At 42.2% G+C, this 20859-nt stretch overlaps 1 protein-coding gene across 1 annotated transcript in view; it reads left to right on the forward strand.

The window, feature by feature from the left end:
• The window catches only part of MTCL3 (MTCL family member 3), a 63498-nt gene that overhangs the window by 29225 nt on the left and 13414 nt on the right, over nucleotides 1-20859 (forward strand). The window contains exons 5-7 of the mRNA XM_061132030.1: nucleotides 7575-7646; nucleotides 14165-15349; nucleotides 16972-17276. Of these exons, the coding sequence (XP_060988013.1) occupies nucleotides 7575-7646; nucleotides 14165-15349; nucleotides 16972-17082 (1368 nt within the window). The 3' untranslated portion in view covers nucleotides 17083-17276. The remainder of the gene's footprint in view (nucleotides 1-7574; nucleotides 7647-14164; nucleotides 15350-16971; nucleotides 17277-20859) is intronic.

Raw genomic sequence — 20859 nt, forward strand, 5'->3', positions numbered from 1 at the left:
CCACCAGGGAAGCCCCAGAAAGCTTGGGAGCCTGCCTCATTTGTTTGGGGGAGGGCGCAGAGGATGTGGTCTTGGGCAGGATCTCTGGGCACTCTCACCTGCCTCTCCTCTGCCAGGTGTCAACGGTGCAACACGAGGGAGGGAGGAGGGCTTCTCGTGACCAGAGCCACACCTGCTTCCTTCCAAAATGGGTCGCTGTGACAAAATACCACAGGCTGGTTAGCTTGGTTAGCTTATAAAAAGCAGAAATTTATTTCTCAGAGTCTGGGATGCTGGAAGTCCAAGATCAGGGTGGCCGCATGGCCGGATGAGAGCCCTCTTCCAGGTCACAAACCTGGAACAAATACTCACATGGCTGAAGAGGCTCAAGAACTCTGCGGGGTCTCTTTTCTGTCTGCATTTGTCCTTGTGCATGCTCAGTCATGTCCAACCCTTTTGCAACCCCAGGGACTGCAGCCCACCAGGCTTCTCTGTCCATGGAATTCTCCAGGCAAGACCACTGGAGTTGGTTGCCATTTCCTCTGCTAGGGGATCTTCCCAACCCAGGGATCAAACCCAGGTCTCTTGCGTCTCCTGCATTGGCAAGCGGATTTTTTTACCACTGAGCTACCTGGGAAGCCAGGAGTCTCTTTAATAAGGGCACTAATCCCACCCTTGAAGGCTCCACCTTCATGATCTGGGCACCTCCCAAAGGCCCCACCTCCTGTCACCACTATCTTAGGCTTTAGGATTTCAAGATAGGAATTTTGAGGAGACACAAACATTCAGACTGCAGCAGAGCCAGACTTCCTGCCGCTTTCTGTTTTCCTCTAGATTTTAGTCAGAAATCCTTGTGCCTCACTTCCAATGTTGCCCTGAAGTCACAAGCATTTACAGGATGACTGTGAGAACCAATGGGTTTATATGTCACTTCTGCTGACTCCTATGTTGAAAATAGGAAAATGCATTGCTCCTGTGTGATCTCTGTAGACCCCAAACCCATGCAGCTGCAGCCATGGTGTAATAGCATGCAGAAGGATATGCCCAGAAATAATATAACTCTGTACTTTAATTCTTTTGGAGTAGCAGTGGGATGTAATGTATTTGTTCAGAGCAAGAGCTGTGAGCTGGATAACGTACATTCTGGCTCTAATACAAGCTGAGAGATTTATTGCTTGTTTGCTTCAGATGATGGTGGCAAATTCCTAAGATTGGTAAGATTAAATGAGTGGGAACATATCAAGTGTTAGGAGAAGTATGTGGCACACGTTTAGTGCTCCATAAATCCTATATTGGGTTTCCCTTGTGGCTCAGATGGTAAAGAATCTGCCTGCAATGCAAAAGACCTGAGTTCAATCCCTGGAACAGGAAGATCCCCTAGAGAAGGGAATGACAACCCACTCTGGTATTCCTGCCTGGAAAATTCTATTGACAGAGGAGCCTGGTGGGCGGCAGTCCATGGGGTCACAAAGTGTAGGACTCCATTGAGTAACTAACACACACACAAATCCTATATTAATACACTTATGGTTTCCTTCTTAATTTAATTGCTATGCAAATGGACCTCTCTAATTTTAATAAAAAACACAGGAGACTTTTATACATATAACATGTATAAAAATAGAATTTTAGACAGGTTCTTCTCTGTTGTTTAATATCCTAAAAACACAAAGATGCCACATATTAAGAAATGACCCAAATTTTAATCGCTGAGGGAAGTCAGTCTCGAAACATTTTAGAATACAAGTCCAAATTATATAATTGCTATGCAAACAATTGTTGGTAAAACTCTCTAATTCTTGGCCTTGACATGGATAAAAAGAATTTCAGTCTCTTTTGGATAGCTGAGGATGGGAATGCAAAGAATTATGATGTAGAGAAAACATCAGTATATTTCTCTAGAGAGTCACCTGAAGTGCCTACTTGAGAAAAAAGATGCAGATATGAGATTTAGATCTAGCTTCCCAAACTGGTCCCCTTATAGAGGTTCCTAGATTTAGTACATGAAGATGGGACAGGGTGATGGGGGGTGGAGGGAGGTGACAAAATGTTATCCTCATGGGAAAGAGACTATTTAGACTTAACTTATTTCTCCAGCTTTCTCTACCCAAGTGAATCTCTTGTCATTGTTTCACTGGAGTCAGAAAGTTAATAAAAATGTACTGGAATAGGAAAAGATGGTCAAATATTTATTGAAAATTTAAATGTGCTACTTAAAGATAGGTGTGGCTCTAGAGGTGCCTTAAAGGCGATATATTTTTATTCAGGGGGAAACCTTTACTCAGAACTTTGAGTTTGACATCCCACTTGAGTGATACTTAAATAAAAGTAAAATAGAAAATGCCTCTTAGGAAAAGATGGCCTAGTTTCAGCATTCCTCCTATATTAATTCAGAGGGCTCATTTTAACATTGCCCACAGGATAAAGTGTAAATTTCTTACCTCCACATGCTGACCTCAATCCCTGAAGCATTATACTTCAAATTCTACCTCCATCACTTCTTTTCCAAAGTCAGCAAATCTATCAAGCACATTTATTTCTCCACGTCTTTGCCCTTGCTGTTCACTTGATTTTTTTTCTGTTGAAATGTTATGTATCCTTCAAATATCAGCCCTCTTGGGTGATTTCCTCTGATTTCCCCAGATCTGGAATCATAGGGAATTCCCTGGTGGTCCAGTGGCCACGGCTGTGTGCTTTTACTCCTGAGGGCCTAGGTTCAATCCCTGGCTGGGAACCAAGATCCTACAAGCTGAGCTGTGCTTCATTGCTCAGTTGTGTCTGACTCTGCGACCCCATGGACTGTAGCCTGCCAGGCTCCTCTGTCCATGGGATTCTCCAGGCAAGAATACTGGGGTGGGTTGTCATGCCTTCCTCCAGGGGATCTTCCCAACCCAGGGATCAAACCCAGGTCTCCTGTGTGGCGGGTGGATTCTTCACCGTCTGAGCCATCAGGGAAGCCCTACAAGCTGAGGGACACAGCCAAAAACAGAAAAAAAAAAAAGAGGGAGAGAGAGAATCATAGCTGTTTTTTCCCTCTCTCCATCTTTTATTTGTTCTTCATTAATAAATAAATTAATTTATTATGGGAGAGAGAGAATCATAGCTGTTTTTTCCCTCTCTCCATCTTTTATTTGTTCTTCATTAATAAATAAATTAATTTATTATTTATTATAAATAAATAAATTTATTTATAATAAATAAATAAATTCTGTCTACCGATTTAGCTAATTATCTGCATTCTTTTTACCATCATAAATAGTTAGCCCTTTGGTGGGAGAGTGAACCATTTCCCAATCCTATTTGTATAACCATATAGTACTATATATATGCTGTGCCTGCACGCGCAGTCGCTTAGTCGTGTCCAGCTCTTTGAGACCCCATGGACTATAGCCTGCCAGGCTCCTCTGTCCGTGGAATTTTCCAGGCCAGAATACTGGAGTGGATTGCCATTTCCTTCTCCAGTATATTAGGCCAGAAGTCAACAAATATTATGTCTATGTAGTGAATAAAAAATAAAGACCCCGCCCCTCTCCCCACCAAAAGTTCTCAGAACACAGCATGTGTGTGTGTATGTTCGTCGCTAGTCGTGTTTGACTCTTGGCGACTGTAGCCCGCCAGGCTCCTTGTCCATGGAATTCTGCACGCAAAAACACGAGTGGATTGCCATTTCCTTCTCCATACTTTCCCTCGTTTCCTTTGCGTGTCATTCCTTTGCTTCATGGTCATTTGGGACTGCTGCCTTTGTGTCTTTGTATTTCTTCTATGACAGTCTGATTATGGATACTCCTTTAAAAAATTATAACTCGATTTAACAATTGAATTCAATTTAACCTAATAATGTAATTTAATCATTAATTAATTATTCTAATTTAATAATGAAATGCAATAAATTAATAATTAGGCCTCTTAATACTTCCAATTGACCTCAGGACAATAGTTTGTCCTTCCTGAAATAAAATTGAAGCTTTATTAAATGTCCTTCAAGATCTGATAGTAAATCCCATGTCACCCTCCTCACACTTCGTTACAGCCATCCCAGATATCTTTGTCCCAGCAGTGGCCTTTCTACATGGAATGTTTTGTCCTTTCCCCTCCTCTCCATCTTTGGCTATGTTACTCCTCATCTACCAGAGTTAAGATAAGACCCTACTTCTTTCCATTCCATCTCCAGCCCTAGGCTGGATTAAGCCTTTCTTCTTTGTGATCTAGTAAATAATAAAGATCAGAATCAAGCTTGCTGGAATCAAGATTTCTGGGAGAAACATCAACAACCTCAGATAATGCAATAAAGCAGAGGATACCACTCTTATGGCAGAAAGTGAAAAGGAACTAAAGAGCCTCTTGATGAGAGTGAAAGAGGAGTGTGAAAAAGCTGGCTTAAAACTCAACATTCAGAAAACTAAGATCATGGCATCTGGTCCCATCACTTCATGATGAATAGAAGGGGAAAAAGTGGAAGCAGTGACAGATTTTATTTTCTTGGGCTCCAGAATCACCATGGACGGTGACCACAGCCATGAAATTAAAAGATGCTTGCTCCTTAGAAGGAAAGCTATGATAAAACCAGACAGCATATTAAAAAAGCAAAGACATCACTTTGCCGACAAAAGTCCATGTAGTCAAAGCTATGGTTTTTCTAATAGTCATGTATGGAGGTGAGAGTTAGACCATAAAGAAGGCTGAGCACCAAAGAATTGATGCTTTTGAATTATAGTACTGAAGAAGACTCTTCAGAGTCCCCTGGACTGCAAGGAGATCAAACTAGTCAATTCCAAAGGAAATTATCCCTGTACCTGTATCCCTGAATATTCATTGGAAGGACTGATGCTGAAACTGAAGCTTCAATACCTTGGCCACCTGATGCGAAGAGCTGACTCATTGGAAAAGGCCCTGATGCTAGGAAAGATTGAAGCAAAAGGAGAAGGGGGCAACAGATGATGAGATGGTTAGATAGCTTCACCAACTCAATGGACATAAGTTTGAGCAAACTCAGGGAGTTAGGGAAGGACAGGGAAGCCTGGGGTGCTGCAGTTTTGGAGTCACAAAGAGTTGGACACAACTTAGTGACTGAACAACAATAGCAACAAAAGATCAGAAAGACTTGGGTCAAGGCCTGATTTTGCTACTTACCAAGCAGTGACTTTAGACAAGTGCTTCTCTAACATGATCATGCATCAGAATCACCTGGAGAACTGGCTAAACCATGGCTCACTGGTCCCCATCTCTTGACGTTCTGATTCAGTAGCTCTGGGATGGGTCCTGAGAATTTACACATATAACAAGTTTCCAAGTGACACTGATGATGTTACTGTGGGGACCATACTTGGAGAACCACTGCTTTAAATAATCTAGTTATCCTCTCTCGGCTTTATTTTTACCATCTATGGGGTCTCGAAGAGTTGGACGTGACTGAGCGACTTCACTTTCACTTTTCACTTTTATGCATTGGAAAAGGAAATGGCAGCCCACTCTTGTGTTCTTGCCTGGAGAATCCCAGGGATGGGGGAGCCTGGTGGGCTGCCGTCTATGGGGTCTCACAGAGTCGGACACGACTGACGTGACTTAGCAGCAGCAGCAGCAGCATGTTCGTGCTAAGATGCTTCAGTTGTGCAATGACTCTGGGTTGTACGACTCTGCGACTCTGTGAACTATAGCCTGCCAGGCTCCTCTGTCCAGGGATTCTCCAGGAAAGAATACTGGAATGGCTTGCTCTTCAGGGGCAACCTGGGGATTGAACCCGTATCTCTTAGTCTCATGCGAGTTCTTTACCACTAGTGCCACCTGGGAAGCCCCTTATCATTTACAAAGTGAACTTAAAAAAATTGTGTTTGATATGAATAGTACCCAATGCCAGTTAATATTGCTTCTGCATTATCATTGCTTTCACCACACTATTAAATTGCAGACCGAACAGACCATTTGTCAAGTAAATCAGGAAACTCATAATGAGCAGAGACTGTGTTAGTGTTATTATTGTACCTTATGAAGTGCGTTAGTAAGCACTAGAAAAACATATAATGGAATAAGTTCAAAGTGAGAGCATTCCATAAATATTTAATAAAATGAACTTGGGCATGTCTTCATAGATAGCCCCTGTACAGATGGTTCCATGAGTCCCTAGTGATGGCTTACTGTATTCCCGGTTTTCTTGAGACAGTTTCTGCTGCTTCATTCCTAAATCACTTTTGATTATGGTGAATCAGTCCCCACAGCTTCTAAGAAAATTATACAAGCAACATGGAGAATTTCTGTAAAAGAGAAATAAGTAACCACGTAGACTATTCATTGGGTCCTGTAGTTACCGTTTCATAATGAATGGAAGCAGTTGCAGCTTGAGCATATTGCCTGCGTTTAACACTGAAAATGGGTTAGAAATTAACATGTGAGGAATTTAATTTACAGTTCTTGGCAAATTCATGAAGCCTGTTCTTTTGAGAAACCGTGCCTGCCTTTACTGTCAGCCTGAACCGCGATCCTTCTCTTTGACCTCAGAATCTCATATTTCACATTCACTCATTAGTTCAGCAAATATTTTGTTTCAACTTCTGCTGTGTGGCAACCATTATTCTCATGGTGGAGATGCCATACTGAGACAAAGTCCCTTCTTTCCAGAACCTAAAGCACGGCATTTGCCAACTTGTACTAAATTGTTTGCGTCGGTATCTCTGTCTTCCTCGCTAGGTTGTGAACTTACTGATGGTGGGTACATTATTTGTTTGATCCTTGTGTATCCAGATCAATATTCAGTACATGGTGGATATTCATACATATGGATTATTGCTCACACAGAATGACTTGACTTTACTGGTGGTGAGAAGTGGAACTGAGCCCCAGAGATCAAACACTGTTGGTCTCAGAGGATTTGGCACTCAATGTGTATTTTTTTTTGACCTGCAAAGTGTTGTTTGTTTGAATTTCAATTAAGGCCAGCCAGTAAAATGTGGAAGATTTTACATAACCATCCAAATCTCCAGCTTCTTTTGAAAAAGCCTACATTTCTGATTCCTTCTCATCATCCTGCTCCTTTAGAAAAAGCATGACTCCTCCATTTCTCTGTAACCCCTACCACTCCCTACCATATTACACATGTGTAAGTGTGTGTATGAACATGTGTATCATGTTTTTTTACATGAGTGAGTAATTAGGAAAGAGTGAGATTCTTCAAATTCTACATAAACCCACTGAAAGTTGGTCTTGATAATCTTATAACAACCTTAAGTCCAACCAGAAATAATACCTTATTCTTTTTTTTTCCTTCAATGGTGTAGAATGGTAACAAGAATTTGCTTTCATTTCCAATATAAGTATATCGAGTTATTGATCTAAATTTTCTCCAACTTGCTTTTCTGCATTTTTACAGTAGGTTTCCTATATTTCTCAGATCAACATGATAATTGCCAGCTCTTCTTCTATTGTGATATATACTCCCATCCAAAGTAAAATATATATGGTTTGGGTTTTTCCCCTGTCTTATGATTATTGAACTTTTTATTTGGCTTGGTTTTTTTTTGATCATAGGAGATTAGAACTCTTAAAACTAAAATTGAATTTAAATTATAGTTTATCAAACTAAACCTATTCATGCTTTGTTTCAGCTATCTTTAAAGAGAAGAGGAAGCAAAGATTTGCCAAAATCTGAAAAAAAGGCTCAGCAGACTCCCACAGAGGTATGTGGAAATAAAATTTCAACTAGTATATCAAACACCTCTTAATGTACATAATGATAAGCTACATCTATATGTAGACATAATAACGAGACATACTTGTGTAAAACAGAATTACATTATGTGTATCCATTATGTAGCTGTAAATGCAGGAGGCAATATAAAGCATTCAGTATCTTTGCTTAAAAAACCAGCACTAACATCCCTGTTACTATGGCTTTTGTATTGTAATCACATAGCAAAATGTCATTAGTACTTTATGTGTTGCTGCATTTAAGAACTGTACCCATGGTGCTAATATTGTTCACCCATAATTAATAAGGACATTAGATTAGCTGTTCCTATAGTATCAGGAGAGGAGAAAGAAAGGAATGTTGTAGGAAGGATGGCAGAGGGAAAAGAGAGACTCATGATGTCTTTGGAGAGTCCCAGAATGAAGTAATTCTCTCCACCATGACTGGGGGAGCCAAGAAAAGAAATGAAGGAAGGAAAATAAAATTTAAAACATGTCCTCAACATGGGCTTGTTAAGAACCTTAGAAACACAGCCACAGTAAAGATAGCTTTTATGGTGAGCAGAGGTGCTGGTGGATATAATAAAGGAGATTTTAAAACAGAAGGTGAAATATTTAGGGGCAGCTATGACATTATGGCTTGCTAAAAATACTTGGCCAAATATTTATTTTTACAGGTGTAAACTGGGATCTATAATACTATAGCATATGTACTTTTTTTTTTCATTCTTACAAGGTGTTTTCTCATTTGGTAAGAATTTTAACTAAAGCGATGTTTAAATATTCAAAATTTGAAAAAGTTGATCTCACTCTTTTTTAAAAGCATAACATAGTAATTGTTGAGTTTCCTGTTCTCTCTCTCTCTCCCCTCTCTGTTCATTTTCCCCTTGGTATAGACATGAACATTTATAGGCCTCAGCAGTTCTAGAATCCCAGAGTCTCCTACCAAAGTTATCTGCATTTTGTAACTGTCTTGTGCATGCGTGCTAATTCGATTCAGTCATGTCCGACTCTTTGTGACCCCATGGACGATAGCCCGCCAGGCTGCTCTGTCCATGGGATTTCCCAGGCAGGAATATTTGAGTAGGTAGCCATTCCCCTCTCCAGGGGACCTTTCCCACCCAGGGATCAAACCCAGGTCTCCTGCATTGCAGGTGGATTCTTTACAATCTGTACCTGTCTTATCCTCCCTTAATAAGTTCATGTATGCTCTGTCACCACAACTCTCTCGCTCTGTCTTGCCATAATTTTATCCATCAGTTTTCTTCCCCGACCTCATTTAGGGAGAAGGTGCTTTATACTCCCTGCTTTAAAGTCTTAAGTCAGCTTTAACCAACAGTTCATTTTTTTAAACTTATGTTTGTCCTATTCTTATACTTGCCATGTTAAGTTTGTTTATTCTTTTCACCCATATTTTCTAATCCAGGAATCCTTAAGTGCTTGTTCCTAGCTCTGTGGATCCCCACTCCATGTATTTAGGCACTTTTCTCCAAAAGACACATGCAGCTTTCATCAGCTTTTCAGTGGGACCTGGGGCCTGCATTGCAGGCAGGTTCTTTACCCTTTGAGCCACTAGGGAAGCCCCCGTACTGCAGCCCGGGGCCATCTTACTCAGCTTGTGCTCATCAGGATCGGTACACACTTTTGAATACTTCCATGTACTCCTTTTCTAGATGAGCCATATGAAATTGCCAACATGCTGTTGATTCTGACCTACCCAAATGGCAATTTCATATGGGCCAACCTGCTACTATTGGATAGCTTTGTATTTCACTTTGTTCACTTTCTTCTATGTATTCCCCACATATTCCTCCAGTGGCACAATGACTTTATATACTGAGAAATGGTCTTGCAGAGCAGTTACAAACAGTAACTTTAGGACTAGGTTGCGTACGTGGAAATCTCTGCCACATACCAACTGCATGACCTTAGACAAGTTACTTATTCTTTCTATGCCTGTGTTTCCTCATTCTTAAAATGGGGTCATAATAGAGAGTTGTTGCACAGATTAAATGAGTTGTTGTTGTTCAGTCACTCAGTTGTGTCTGACTCTTTGTGACCCCATGGACTATACAGCACACTAGGCTTTCCTGTCCTTCATTATCTCCCGGAGTTTACTCAAACTCATGTCCATTGAGTTAGTGATGCCATCGAACCACCTCATCCTCTGTCGTCCCCTTCTCCTCAGTCTTTCCCAGCATCAAGGTCTTTTCCAATTAGTTAATACATCTAATTTATTAGAGTGCAGTTTAGCTCTAGAAATGGCTAAGTTAAAGCTAAGCTCAGCTCTCTTCTTTGGGCCTTCACCATCTTAATGTTCCCCTACCTCTTATGGTTCTTAAGAGTGAGTTTTTACCATACAAAAAAAAAAAAAAGAGATAACTTGCTTTGCATCTCAAAGCATTGTAATGTTTCTTGACTGCCATTAGTTGTGGGAAATAGAAGCAAGCATTTCTGATCAGTACATTTCAATATTAAAAAGCAGAGACATTACTTTGCCAACAAAGGTCCATCTAGTCAAGGCTATGGTTTTTCCAGTGGTCATGTATGGATGTGAGAGTTGGACTGTGAAGAAAGCTGAGCACCGAAGAATTGATGCTTTTGAACTATGGTGTTGGAGAAGACTCTTGAGAGTCCCTTGGACTGCAAGGAGATCCAACCAGTCCATCCTAAAGGATCAGTCCTGGGTATTCATTGGAAGGACTGATGCTGAAGCTGAAACTCCAATACTTTGGCCACCTCATGTGAAGAGCTGACTCATTGGAAAAGACGCTGATGCTGGGAGGGATTGGGGGCAGGAGGAGAAGGGGATGACAGACAATGAGATGGCTGGATGGCATCACTGACTCTACCGATGACATCATGGACATGAGTTTGAGTAAATTCCAGGAATTGGTGATGGACAGGGAGGCCTGGCGTGCTGCGATTCTTGGGGTCACAAAGAGTCAGACACAACTGAGCGACTGAACTGAACTGAACCTTTCAACCAGGCACTTTCCATACAATCTCTGATTTAATGATTTCACATTTACATATGGGATTTCCCTGCCCAGTTCCAAATGGTGCCTACAATACGTGGGTTACAGGATGAGGATGCAAGATACCTTGACATATAGGATTCTGACATACAGGATGCAAGGCACATTGACATACAAGATTCATGACTTTGCTACATGCAATACATGTCCAACTCATAACATACTTTTAATGTTTTCATTCCTTTGGACAGGAGAGCTTACACATACACAAATCAGATATCCTCCTCTTTTATATGTGCTTGTCATTCTGTTCCAATCTATTACATATATATTAAACATCATTGCTGTTTTAGTTAGATTCAAACTGCAGTATTATGTGAACATTTTTTTTTACTAGCAACTGAAGGCCTTCCTTGCGGTCAAGGACTTGGACAGAACATGGAGCCTAGCTGGTTTCCCCATCTCACCTACTCTTACTTCCTGACAGAACCTAGTCTAGGTAAAAGCATACTCGGCATGCATATTGTTGGGCACCTTTCTATTCAAGCATTATTTCTATTTCTTGGCTTTAATGACTTTGTCCTGCTCCGGGCTCCAACTTTTGATCATTTCTTTTCAGTCTCCCTTTCTTTTCTTCTCCCCTTTGATTGCCTCTGAAGCCATTGCAATAGCCTCAACCATCACCTCTGTGCATCTCATCCTCATGTCCTCCTCTCTGGGCCCAAGCTGTCTCCAAATCCAGGGCTGTAATCTTGCTAATCATGGGCCTGAGATTCCCATTGATAGATGTTTCTACTGGGTATCCCTCTGCGGACACACCTCAAAGGCAACATGTTAATATACTTAAGCCCATATTCTTCCCCTAAAAGCTGATCCTCTTTGTTCAGTCTCTGTCCCTGTTACTAGCAACACAATCCATCAAGACACCTAAGCTCAAAAACATCAGGGTTATCTTTGACTCTTCTGCTGATGTGGTATTAGACACTGTAATATGTCCTCAGATGGTAAAGAATTCATCTGCAATGCAGAAGACCTGGGTTTAACCCCTGGGTTGGGAAGATCCCCTGGAGGAGGGCATGGCAATCCACTTCAATATTCTTGCCTGGAGAATCTCATGGACAGAGAAGCCTGGTGGGCTAGGTCCATGGGGTCGCAGAGGGTCAGACATGACTGAGCGACTAACACACACAATATGTCCTTGGTTTCATTCTCACTGAATTAGTCCAGGGGATCCCCACACATAGTCTCTTGCAAGGCAGCTTCTTTCTTTCCTGGTGAAATGGATTCTCATATCTAATCTTCCTGTGACATATATTCTTAACCCCTTTCTCTCACTGTGCTTCTGGGGTTCTCTCATCTCTGGGCATCTCTCCTTTCTCATGAACCCCTTCTAGAGGAAAGCGTACAATCTGATTTTGTTATTTTAACTCATTGTCCTACTTTTTCCCTCTTGCACATCGTTTCTAGAGGCATCATGTGCAGGGGAAAAACATGATTTTGAGAATCAGTCTGAATACAGATGTTCTCTGTCACATTAACTTGGGCTCTTCCATGAAGCTACCTTATCTGTAAAGTAGACATCATATATCACCTTCCTCGTGGGGCTAGTGTGAGGATGTAATGATATAAAGAATGTGACATTAAGGGTCTACACACTCAGCAGCTCTCAGACCTTCATACTAATTCTCATTAGTGGACGAGAGCATAAGAGCCCCATGCCCTGCTCTCCCTCTCTTGCATCTAGAAAGCTCTGGGCTGTATTTACTGAGCATCCCTGGCAGAAGCCTTGTTATTCTCCTCACCTTCACCTTGCATGGTAGCTATATTTTTACCAGAATTCATCTCAAACACAGCTGACTCAGTGCTGGAAAAGAAAGGCATTTTTATTCCTTTTTGAAATGAAGAAACCAAAGTCTGCTGAAGTCATGTGATATGCCCAAAGTGCCTGCATAAAAGAGAATTTTGGGAAATCATCCTTGGGAAACATGTCCTTGGGAAATACGTTCTTGGACATTATAATGTGCTTTTATATTAGCTCTCAGAGAAAGAGTTGTTTCCATTTTTCTGTTTGTAATTTTCCATTTAATGATTAGGGTTTGAAAGGTGTCTTACAAATGTGTGGGAAGAACTTCTATAGCAGCAGTCCCCAACCTTCTTGACACCAGAGACCAGTTTTCATGAAAAGTGAAAGTGAGAGTCACTCGGTCGTGTCTGACTCTTTGTGACCGCATGGACTATACAGTCCATGGAATTCTCCAGGCCAGAATATTGGACTGGGTAGCCTTTCCCTTCTCCAGGGGATCTTATCTTCCCAACCCAGGGGTCGAACCCAGGCCTCCCACATTGCAGGCGGATTCTTTACCAGCTGAGCCACAAGGGAAGTCCAAGAATACTGGAGTGGGTAGCCTATCCCTTCTCCAGTGGATCTTCACTGACCCAGGAATCGAACCAGGGTCTCCTGCACTGCAGGCAGATTCTTTACCAACTGAGCTATCAGGGAAACCAGTTTTCATGGAAGATAGTTTTTTTTTCCACAGACAAAGGCATAGTGGGCGAGGATGGTTTCAGGATGATTCAAGGGCATAACATTTATTGCACTTTATTTCTATTATTATTACATCAGCTCTACCTCAGATAATCAAGCATTAGATCCCAGAGGTTGGGGACCCCTGTTCTGTAGGATCTACTCCATCATTCTTTGATCAGGCGGAACCAGTTCTATCCTTTCAGACTGATGGGAATACATCACATTTTAAAAGTGATCTAGGCGGAACCAGTTTCTTCTTAGATGGACCATTCCTGTGTTAAACTTATCTATGTTAAAGGCTTTAAAAACAATTCTCCCTTGAATAAAGATGGAGGATAGATTATTTTCTGTATGGCTCCATGATCATGTGCCTAACTGAGCCTTAGTGTCAGAACTGAATTCAAATTTCACCGTGGTCCTCTGCCACTTAAGAGCCATGTAACCTTGAACAATTGGTTGAACATCTTTAAATCAGGTGTTGTAATACCTACTCCCAAATGTACTCTACACATTAAATTAGGTCATATATGTTGAGAACTTTTATAGACTCTGGCTAAGAGTCAGAGCTCAATAAATGGCAGGGAGTGCATACCAACCACATCTTCCTTCCAGGGAATGTTTTACATATTTACTACAGTCCGGGGAATTCAGACCCCAAGAAAAACAAAACAAAGTGAACACTGTTGAAAATGACAGTCAAAACCAGTTGTATGCAGTGGGAACATATAATTTTCTGAACAGTGATGACCAGTTTTTCTGTTCTTATATTCCCTTCTCTTTTTGTTTCCAGCATATAATGTTGTCCTGATCTTTTATTTGCCAAAGAATTTAAATGATTTGGAGAAAACATACAGCGTCTATGTCTCTGTCTCTCCCTCTGTCTTATTAAAGCTTAATTACGAGGAAAGGGAATGATTTCCGCAGGTGTCCCTTTTGGGGTTGTTTTCTTTCTTTACATGAAAAATGAGCTCCTATCCGCTTCCTCTTCTTTTTCCCAATTGAGGAGGACAATGAAGATCTGAAATGCCAGCTGCAGTTCGTGAAGGAAGAAGCCGCTCTGATGAGGAAGAAAATGGCCAAGATTGACAAAGAAAAGGACAGATTCGAACACGAGCTCCAGAAATACCGATCCTTTTACGGGGATCTGGACAGTCCTTTGCCCAAAGGAGAAGCCGGGGGCCCGCCCAGTACCAGAGAAGCCGAGCTCAAGCTGCGGCTGAGGCTGGTGGAGGAAGAAGCCAACATCCTGGGCAGAAAGATCGTGGAACTGGAAGTGGAGAACCGCGGCCTGAAGGCGGAACTGGACGACCTGCGGGGCGACGACTTCAACGGCTCGGCCAACCCCCTGATGAGGGAGCAGAGCGAATCCCTGTCGGAGCTGCGGCAGCACCTGCAGCTGGTGGAGGACGAGACGGAGCTGCTGCGCAGGAACGTGGCCGACCTGGAGGAGCAGAACAAGCGCATCACGGCGGAGCTCAACAAGTACAAATACAAGTCGGGGGGCCACGAGAGCGCGAGGCACCACGACAGCGCCAAGACCGAGGCCCTGCAGGAGGAGCTGAAGGCGGCGCGCCTGCAGATCAACGAGCTCAGCGGCAAGGTCATGCAGCTGCAGTACGAGAACCGCGTGCTCATGTCCAACATGCAGCGCTACGACCTGGCCTCGCACCTGGGCATCCGCGGCAGCCCCCGCGACAGCGACGCCGAGAGCGACGCGGGCAAAAAGGAGAGCGACGACGACTCGCGGCCGCCGCACCGCAAGCGCGAAGGGCCCATCGGCGGCGAGAGCGACTCGGAGGAGGTGCGCAACATCCGCTGCCTGACGCCCACCCGCTCCTTCTACCCCGCGCCGCCGCCGCCGGGGCCCTGGCCCAAGAGCTTCTCCGACCGGCAGCAGATGAAGGACATCCGCTCGGAGGCCGAGCGCCTGGGCAAGACCATCGACCGCCTCATCGCCGACACCAGCACCATCATCACCGAGGCGCGCATCTACGTGGCCAACGGGGACCTGTTCGGACTCATGGACGAGGAGGACGACGGCAGTCGCATCCGCGAGCATGAGCTGCTCTACCGCATCAACGCGCAGATGAAGGCCTTCCGCAAGGAGCTGCAGACCTTCATCGACCGCCTCGAGGTGCCCAAGTCCGCCGACGACCCCGGCGCCGAGGAGCCCATATCCGTGAGTCAGGTACAGTTCTGCCTATTGCGAGCCACGGCGCTGGCGAGGCCGGTCCGCGGAGCCGCGGTCCCCGGAGGGGCGACTCCGCGCACCCACCTCCACGCCCCGCTTTAGGGAAGCCCCAGCTCAGAGCCTCTCTGGGCTTGGAGGCTCCACGGCGCACTTGTTCTTTCACCCTGTCCTTCAGGCCTGAGGTTTTCGTCATCCAGTCGCTTACTGAGTTAACTGTTCCCTCTCTGATCTGTTTCAGAGAGAGATATACCCACCTCTTCCTTCCCCCAGTTTTTGTGTAAAGATGAAAGGATTTCTAAGATACATTATTATTGAAGGTCGACATTTTCAGTATTAACTCTACTGATTCTAATAGATTTTGCCGCAGGAAGATCCCGAATAGAAATCTTCAATTGCTGGTCTGTGGTTTTCGAGCTGAGATTCAAATTAAGTTTAACGTATTTTTACATCACTAAATGATCAGCCTTGACGCATGACTACTGGTGGTGATGGTTGTATAGTCGCTCAGTCGTGTCTGACTCTGTGCGACCCCATGGACTGTAGCCCGCCTGGCTCCTCTGTCCATGGGATTTCCCAGGCAAGAATACTGGAGTGGGGTGCCATGTCCTTCTCCAGGGGATCTTCCCAATCCAGGGATCGAACCTGTGTCTCTTGCATTGGCAGGAGGATTCTTTACCGCTGAGCCACCAGGGAACCAGCGGTAAAGAAAGATGCTTTTGTGTCCGGAGCCCTCCCTACAAGAGGAGCAGATAGAAGCCGCTGTTGTACCTACCACCAGTCAAAGTAACATGATATTTATTTCTAGAGAAAATCAGTGTTGGTTCTATAGCGAAGACCCTCAGGCTGGGGAAGGAGTGTTATACTTTAGCCTTAAGGCAACACTAATTCCGAGAAATAGTAATAACTATTCCCGAACAGGGAAAACCAGCATTTTTCCTTCATCCTAATTGTAGAGGCACATCTGATGAATTGGACTGATCTCCTCTAGCCAGGTATGATGGCCAAAAGCCAATGCACTTTGTCAGAGTTAAGTACATAAGAGAGAGTTTATAAAACAAACAGGCAGTACTGCCCTTCTGGCAAGCGGGGTATCTTGTATCCATTGGAGAACCCACAGGAGAGCAACAGCATGCATGGCTTTTAAGGCACGCAAGAGGTTTAAATCTAAAAATCAGTTTATACACAGAAGCATGATATTAGATTAACTGCCTGTTAGTCACAACTAGAAAAATCCCAACCCTATCGCTTATTTATCTTGCATGCTGCTTTGCTTTGCTATTTAAAAAAATAAAAAGTTTTATAACAAAACTTGTTGAATTTTGAAATGTTAATGATTTTTTCTCTATGTATTATATCAAATAGTTGGTTTTTAATTTCCTTGTTGCAGATTTTGAATACTTTGAGCATGTGTTTTTTTCAATTATACTCTCAGAAAGAAATAGCAATCAGGGTAAGAGAAAGTATGTATATAACAGTTGGCTTTCAGACTTTGTAAGTATATATGAGGGAGGGGTATTTATTTTAAGTTGAATGGATATGTAGATTAGTTGATATAAACTTAAGTTTTAAAAATTATTATTAATTAATTCTTCTTTTTGTCTTTGCGTTTACCTTCCCAGATGTTCCAGCCTATCATTTTACTTATTCTCATTCTTGTATTATTTTCGTCACTTTCTTACACAACAATATTTAAACTTGTCTTCCTTTTTACACTGTTTTTTGTACTGTAAACCTTTCATCATTTACCATTCATTGTAGTATTTCAGTTTGTTTGTTTTGTTCACCCTTCAAGACAAGAAGTAAAAGAAGTATAATTTCTGTAGTAACCAATGCTATAAAAACACTGAAGACTGCTTATTTCTTTAAAAAGATGCATCTTCCCACTACCAAATTCAGTAAGAAGCCTGAGCATTAAATATTTCAGGTAAGGGTGTAAGTATGACTTCTCTTTTTATAAATCATTTTCATTTTTACCACTTCCTTTTACATTTTGATTTGTACTCTTCATAAATCACTGTAAGAATGACTGTAAACATTTCCCAATGCTCTCCATTATTTCTCAGCATTTGACTATTATAATTCAAAATCTGGGCATTCACAAGTTGGTCACATCTTAGAAAATGTATAGATTTATGCATCAGATTAACAAAATAATTTTGATATCCAATAAGTATCAGTGAAAATTCTGGTGAAGAAATAAAATGTGACCATCACGGAAACTAAACAATTTATTGGATGCTGATGGTGTTCTGTCTAAAACTGAACAAGTCATTGTGATGGTGATGGTGTTTTGTCTACGTGTTTGGAAGCATGAGTGGATTATGCCCTAGATCATTGAGAAAGGAATTATCTTTGTCCTCTGCATTTGACCAGTTTCAACCATTCCGACCAAACCAATCATATCTGTGTTTACCTATTATGTGTGTGCGTGCTCAGTCACTTCAGTCGTGTCCAACTCTTTGCGACTCCTGGGACGTAGCCCGCCAGGTTCCTCTGTCCATGGGATTCTCCAAGCAAGCATACTGGAGTGGGTTGCCATGCTGTCCTCCAGGGGATATTCCCAACCTAGGGATCAAACCCACATGTCCTGCATTGCAGGCGGATTCATTATTGCTGAACCCCCAGGGAAACCTTTTTACCTGTTATACTTGGAGCCATATGTTGCTAATCAGGTTTGTTGCTTGGCATCCTGTCCTCTGTAGTAGGTTACCATGTAGAACTGCTTCTGGAGCAGAAAATATGCTAGAAATACAGTATATGAAGTATTTTAAGTAGGGAAAAAATAGTCATTCTGTAGAATTTCATTAAATCACAGTCCAAAACCAGTGGCATAGTTCCAGTGGGAGTTGCTCTGTAGACAAACTTAACTTTGGTGAACCTCAGCACTGCCCTTTCTCCTCCTACCTAAAGTGGCCTGGATAGGTTTCCTGTACCCAAAAGTTCCTATGCTGTCCACCTCACTGGCAGTTTACAGAGTAGAAAACTGGACTCAGTCATGCTGAGTCATGCTGATTGAGTGATTGAGAGCACTCACTAAAAAGTCACCTACTTAGAAATACTGGTGAGTTGGTGGATAGATATGAAAATCTGTAATAAAATGAAGTATCTTGCCCTCAGCATAAAGAATGATATATGGAAAATCTTTGCTCTAATACAGAAGTTGGCGCAGGCCACAATCTCTTGAGTCCACATCCCTCAGCACGGATATTTCCCTTTCAGTGTTAATTTAATAAAAAGAAAAACTACATAAAATTAAAAATTGAGTTTAACTCTTTGCGACCCCATGGACTGTAGCCTGCCAGGCTCCTCTGCCCATGGAATTCTCCAGGCAAGAATACTGGAGTGGGTTGCCATGTCCTTCTCTAGGGGATCTTCCCAACCCAAGGATCGAACCCAGGTCTCCCGCTTTGCGGGCGGATTCTTTACCATCTGAGCCACAAGGGATACCTACTCCTAATGTACGTGATTTTTAATTTATAGTTTTTGTTTTGTTTTGGGGAAAAAAGAGACTGGGAGTGAGGAGTGGCTAACCAACAGTTAGAATCTGTCAGTACATACTTCTAGCTTTTCATCTTAAGATTTCAAGTGGTTAAATAGAGCTTCATGACAAGAACAAATGAAATAGCATAAATGCTATATTTAATCAATTATACGTTACTTTAAAAAAATATTTCATCTTAAGGAAAGCAACCACTTTAAAAATCAAAAACTAATTAAAAATCAGAATTTGACTGTTAGACCCTTGATTAGCCCCCAGATTGCCATCTTGGGGGCTTCCCAGGTGGCTCAGATGGTAAATAATCTGCCTGCAATGCGGGAGACCCAGGTTTAATTTCCAGATCAGGAAGATCCCCTGGAGAAGGGAATGACTACCCACTCGAGTATTCTTGCCTGGAGAATTCCATGGACAGAGGAGCCTGCCGGGTTACAATCCACGGGGTCATACTACTGAGCAACTTTCACTTTTGCTATCTCAGAGGAATCATTTTGGCAATGAAAGTGGAACTGAAAATAAATGTTTGAGGTGGAAGTTTATATGAAATGTTTATTGCCTTTGGACTGGAATGCAGTCAGCTACGCATTGACTCTCTCATCTACCTGTGAAGCATCTGGTAGTTTATGGAGGTGTTTTAGGTTCCAGTCACAGTGACTGAAAGCTCTACTGGCATTTAGAGGAAAAGGGCCAGAACTTCAAATATGTGTCATTTCCAGATTCCTAGCTTTGTCCCTGTGAGGAAGCATGGTTTGCAATGCACTTGTTCACTTCACTTCAGAAATGTCATGGATATTCAGTATCCTGTGTGGCTTTAAGAAACTGGCTTTGGAATTGAAATTATCTTTACCATGAGGAGAACCAAGAACTAAATATTTATATTAGTGGTTTTCAATCCTAGCTGCACATCAGAATTCCTGGCTTGTTTTTATAACTGAGATGCTACTTCACATTAATTGAAATCCAATATATGAACCCAAGCATATATATATATTTTTTTTTTTAACTCCCAAGAACCACTTCTTTAAATGTTTGAATTATTAAAATATGTATATAAAGTATATACAGCATATATACCAATGTCACAGCAAACTGTGTGTGATACTAGCTCTATAGAATCATGGGTTGTCTAGATTTTAGTAGACCTTAAAATTCCAAGCATTCATGAACATCTGTATCCTCTTTATAGAGCATGTCTACCTTTGTCATATGGCCTTTGCCACAAGACCTGTAATGACAAAGCAACGCTGTTTCCATACTGCTAATAGTGTTCGAAAATTCCTCCTTTCATTCAAACAGATTTTTGAAAGAAACAAAGCTAGAGAAGACAAATCAGAATAATATGTGTCAGGAAGGAGAACCATGATGAATATTGTGTGTGTCAGGGTCATACACACACCTGGAGATATCAGTGCACGTGAATGCTGAATTAAAACCTCAAGATGATCCCCCCCAACACATCATAACAAACACCACTTTGTTGTTACACAATCATCTCTGCCACAAAGCTTCCCCATGTGATCCACAGAGAGGATATGGTGTCCCACAAATCCACCAGGGATAACAGATGCCAACTGACTCTACCCTCCAAACCAGATAGAGCATGGATCCTTTGTTTATTTAACACACATTTTGAAGTATTGGCTGTGTTAGGTATAGAGGAAATTGAGGTTCAGTTTTTATGGTTTACAGCTTTCTACTGGCTGATTGACAAGGACAGAGATGTAGACAGCTAACTCTGACATGTATTCTTACCGAAGAGCAAAAAAAAGATTTGTGGTTGAAATTTATTCTTTATTGCATACCTGATAGCATGTTAGATTTCCCTAAGAGAACACAGTAAAACCCCAAAGCATTCTTGAATGGAAAAATACAGAAATCAGTGCAGGGGTAGGCTTCCCACGTGGCACTAGTGGTAAAGAACCTGCCTGCCAATGCAGGAGACTCAAGGGATGTGGGTTTGATCCCTGTGTCAGGAAGATACCCTAGAGGAGGGCATGGCAGCCCACTCCAG

The sequence above is a fragment of the Dama dama genome, chromosome 28, assembly GCF_033118175.1.
Source record: "Dama dama isolate Ldn47 chromosome 28, ASM3311817v1, whole genome shotgun sequence".
NCBI classification, from domain to species: domain Eukaryota; kingdom Metazoa; phylum Chordata; class Mammalia; order Artiodactyla; family Cervidae; genus Dama; species Dama dama.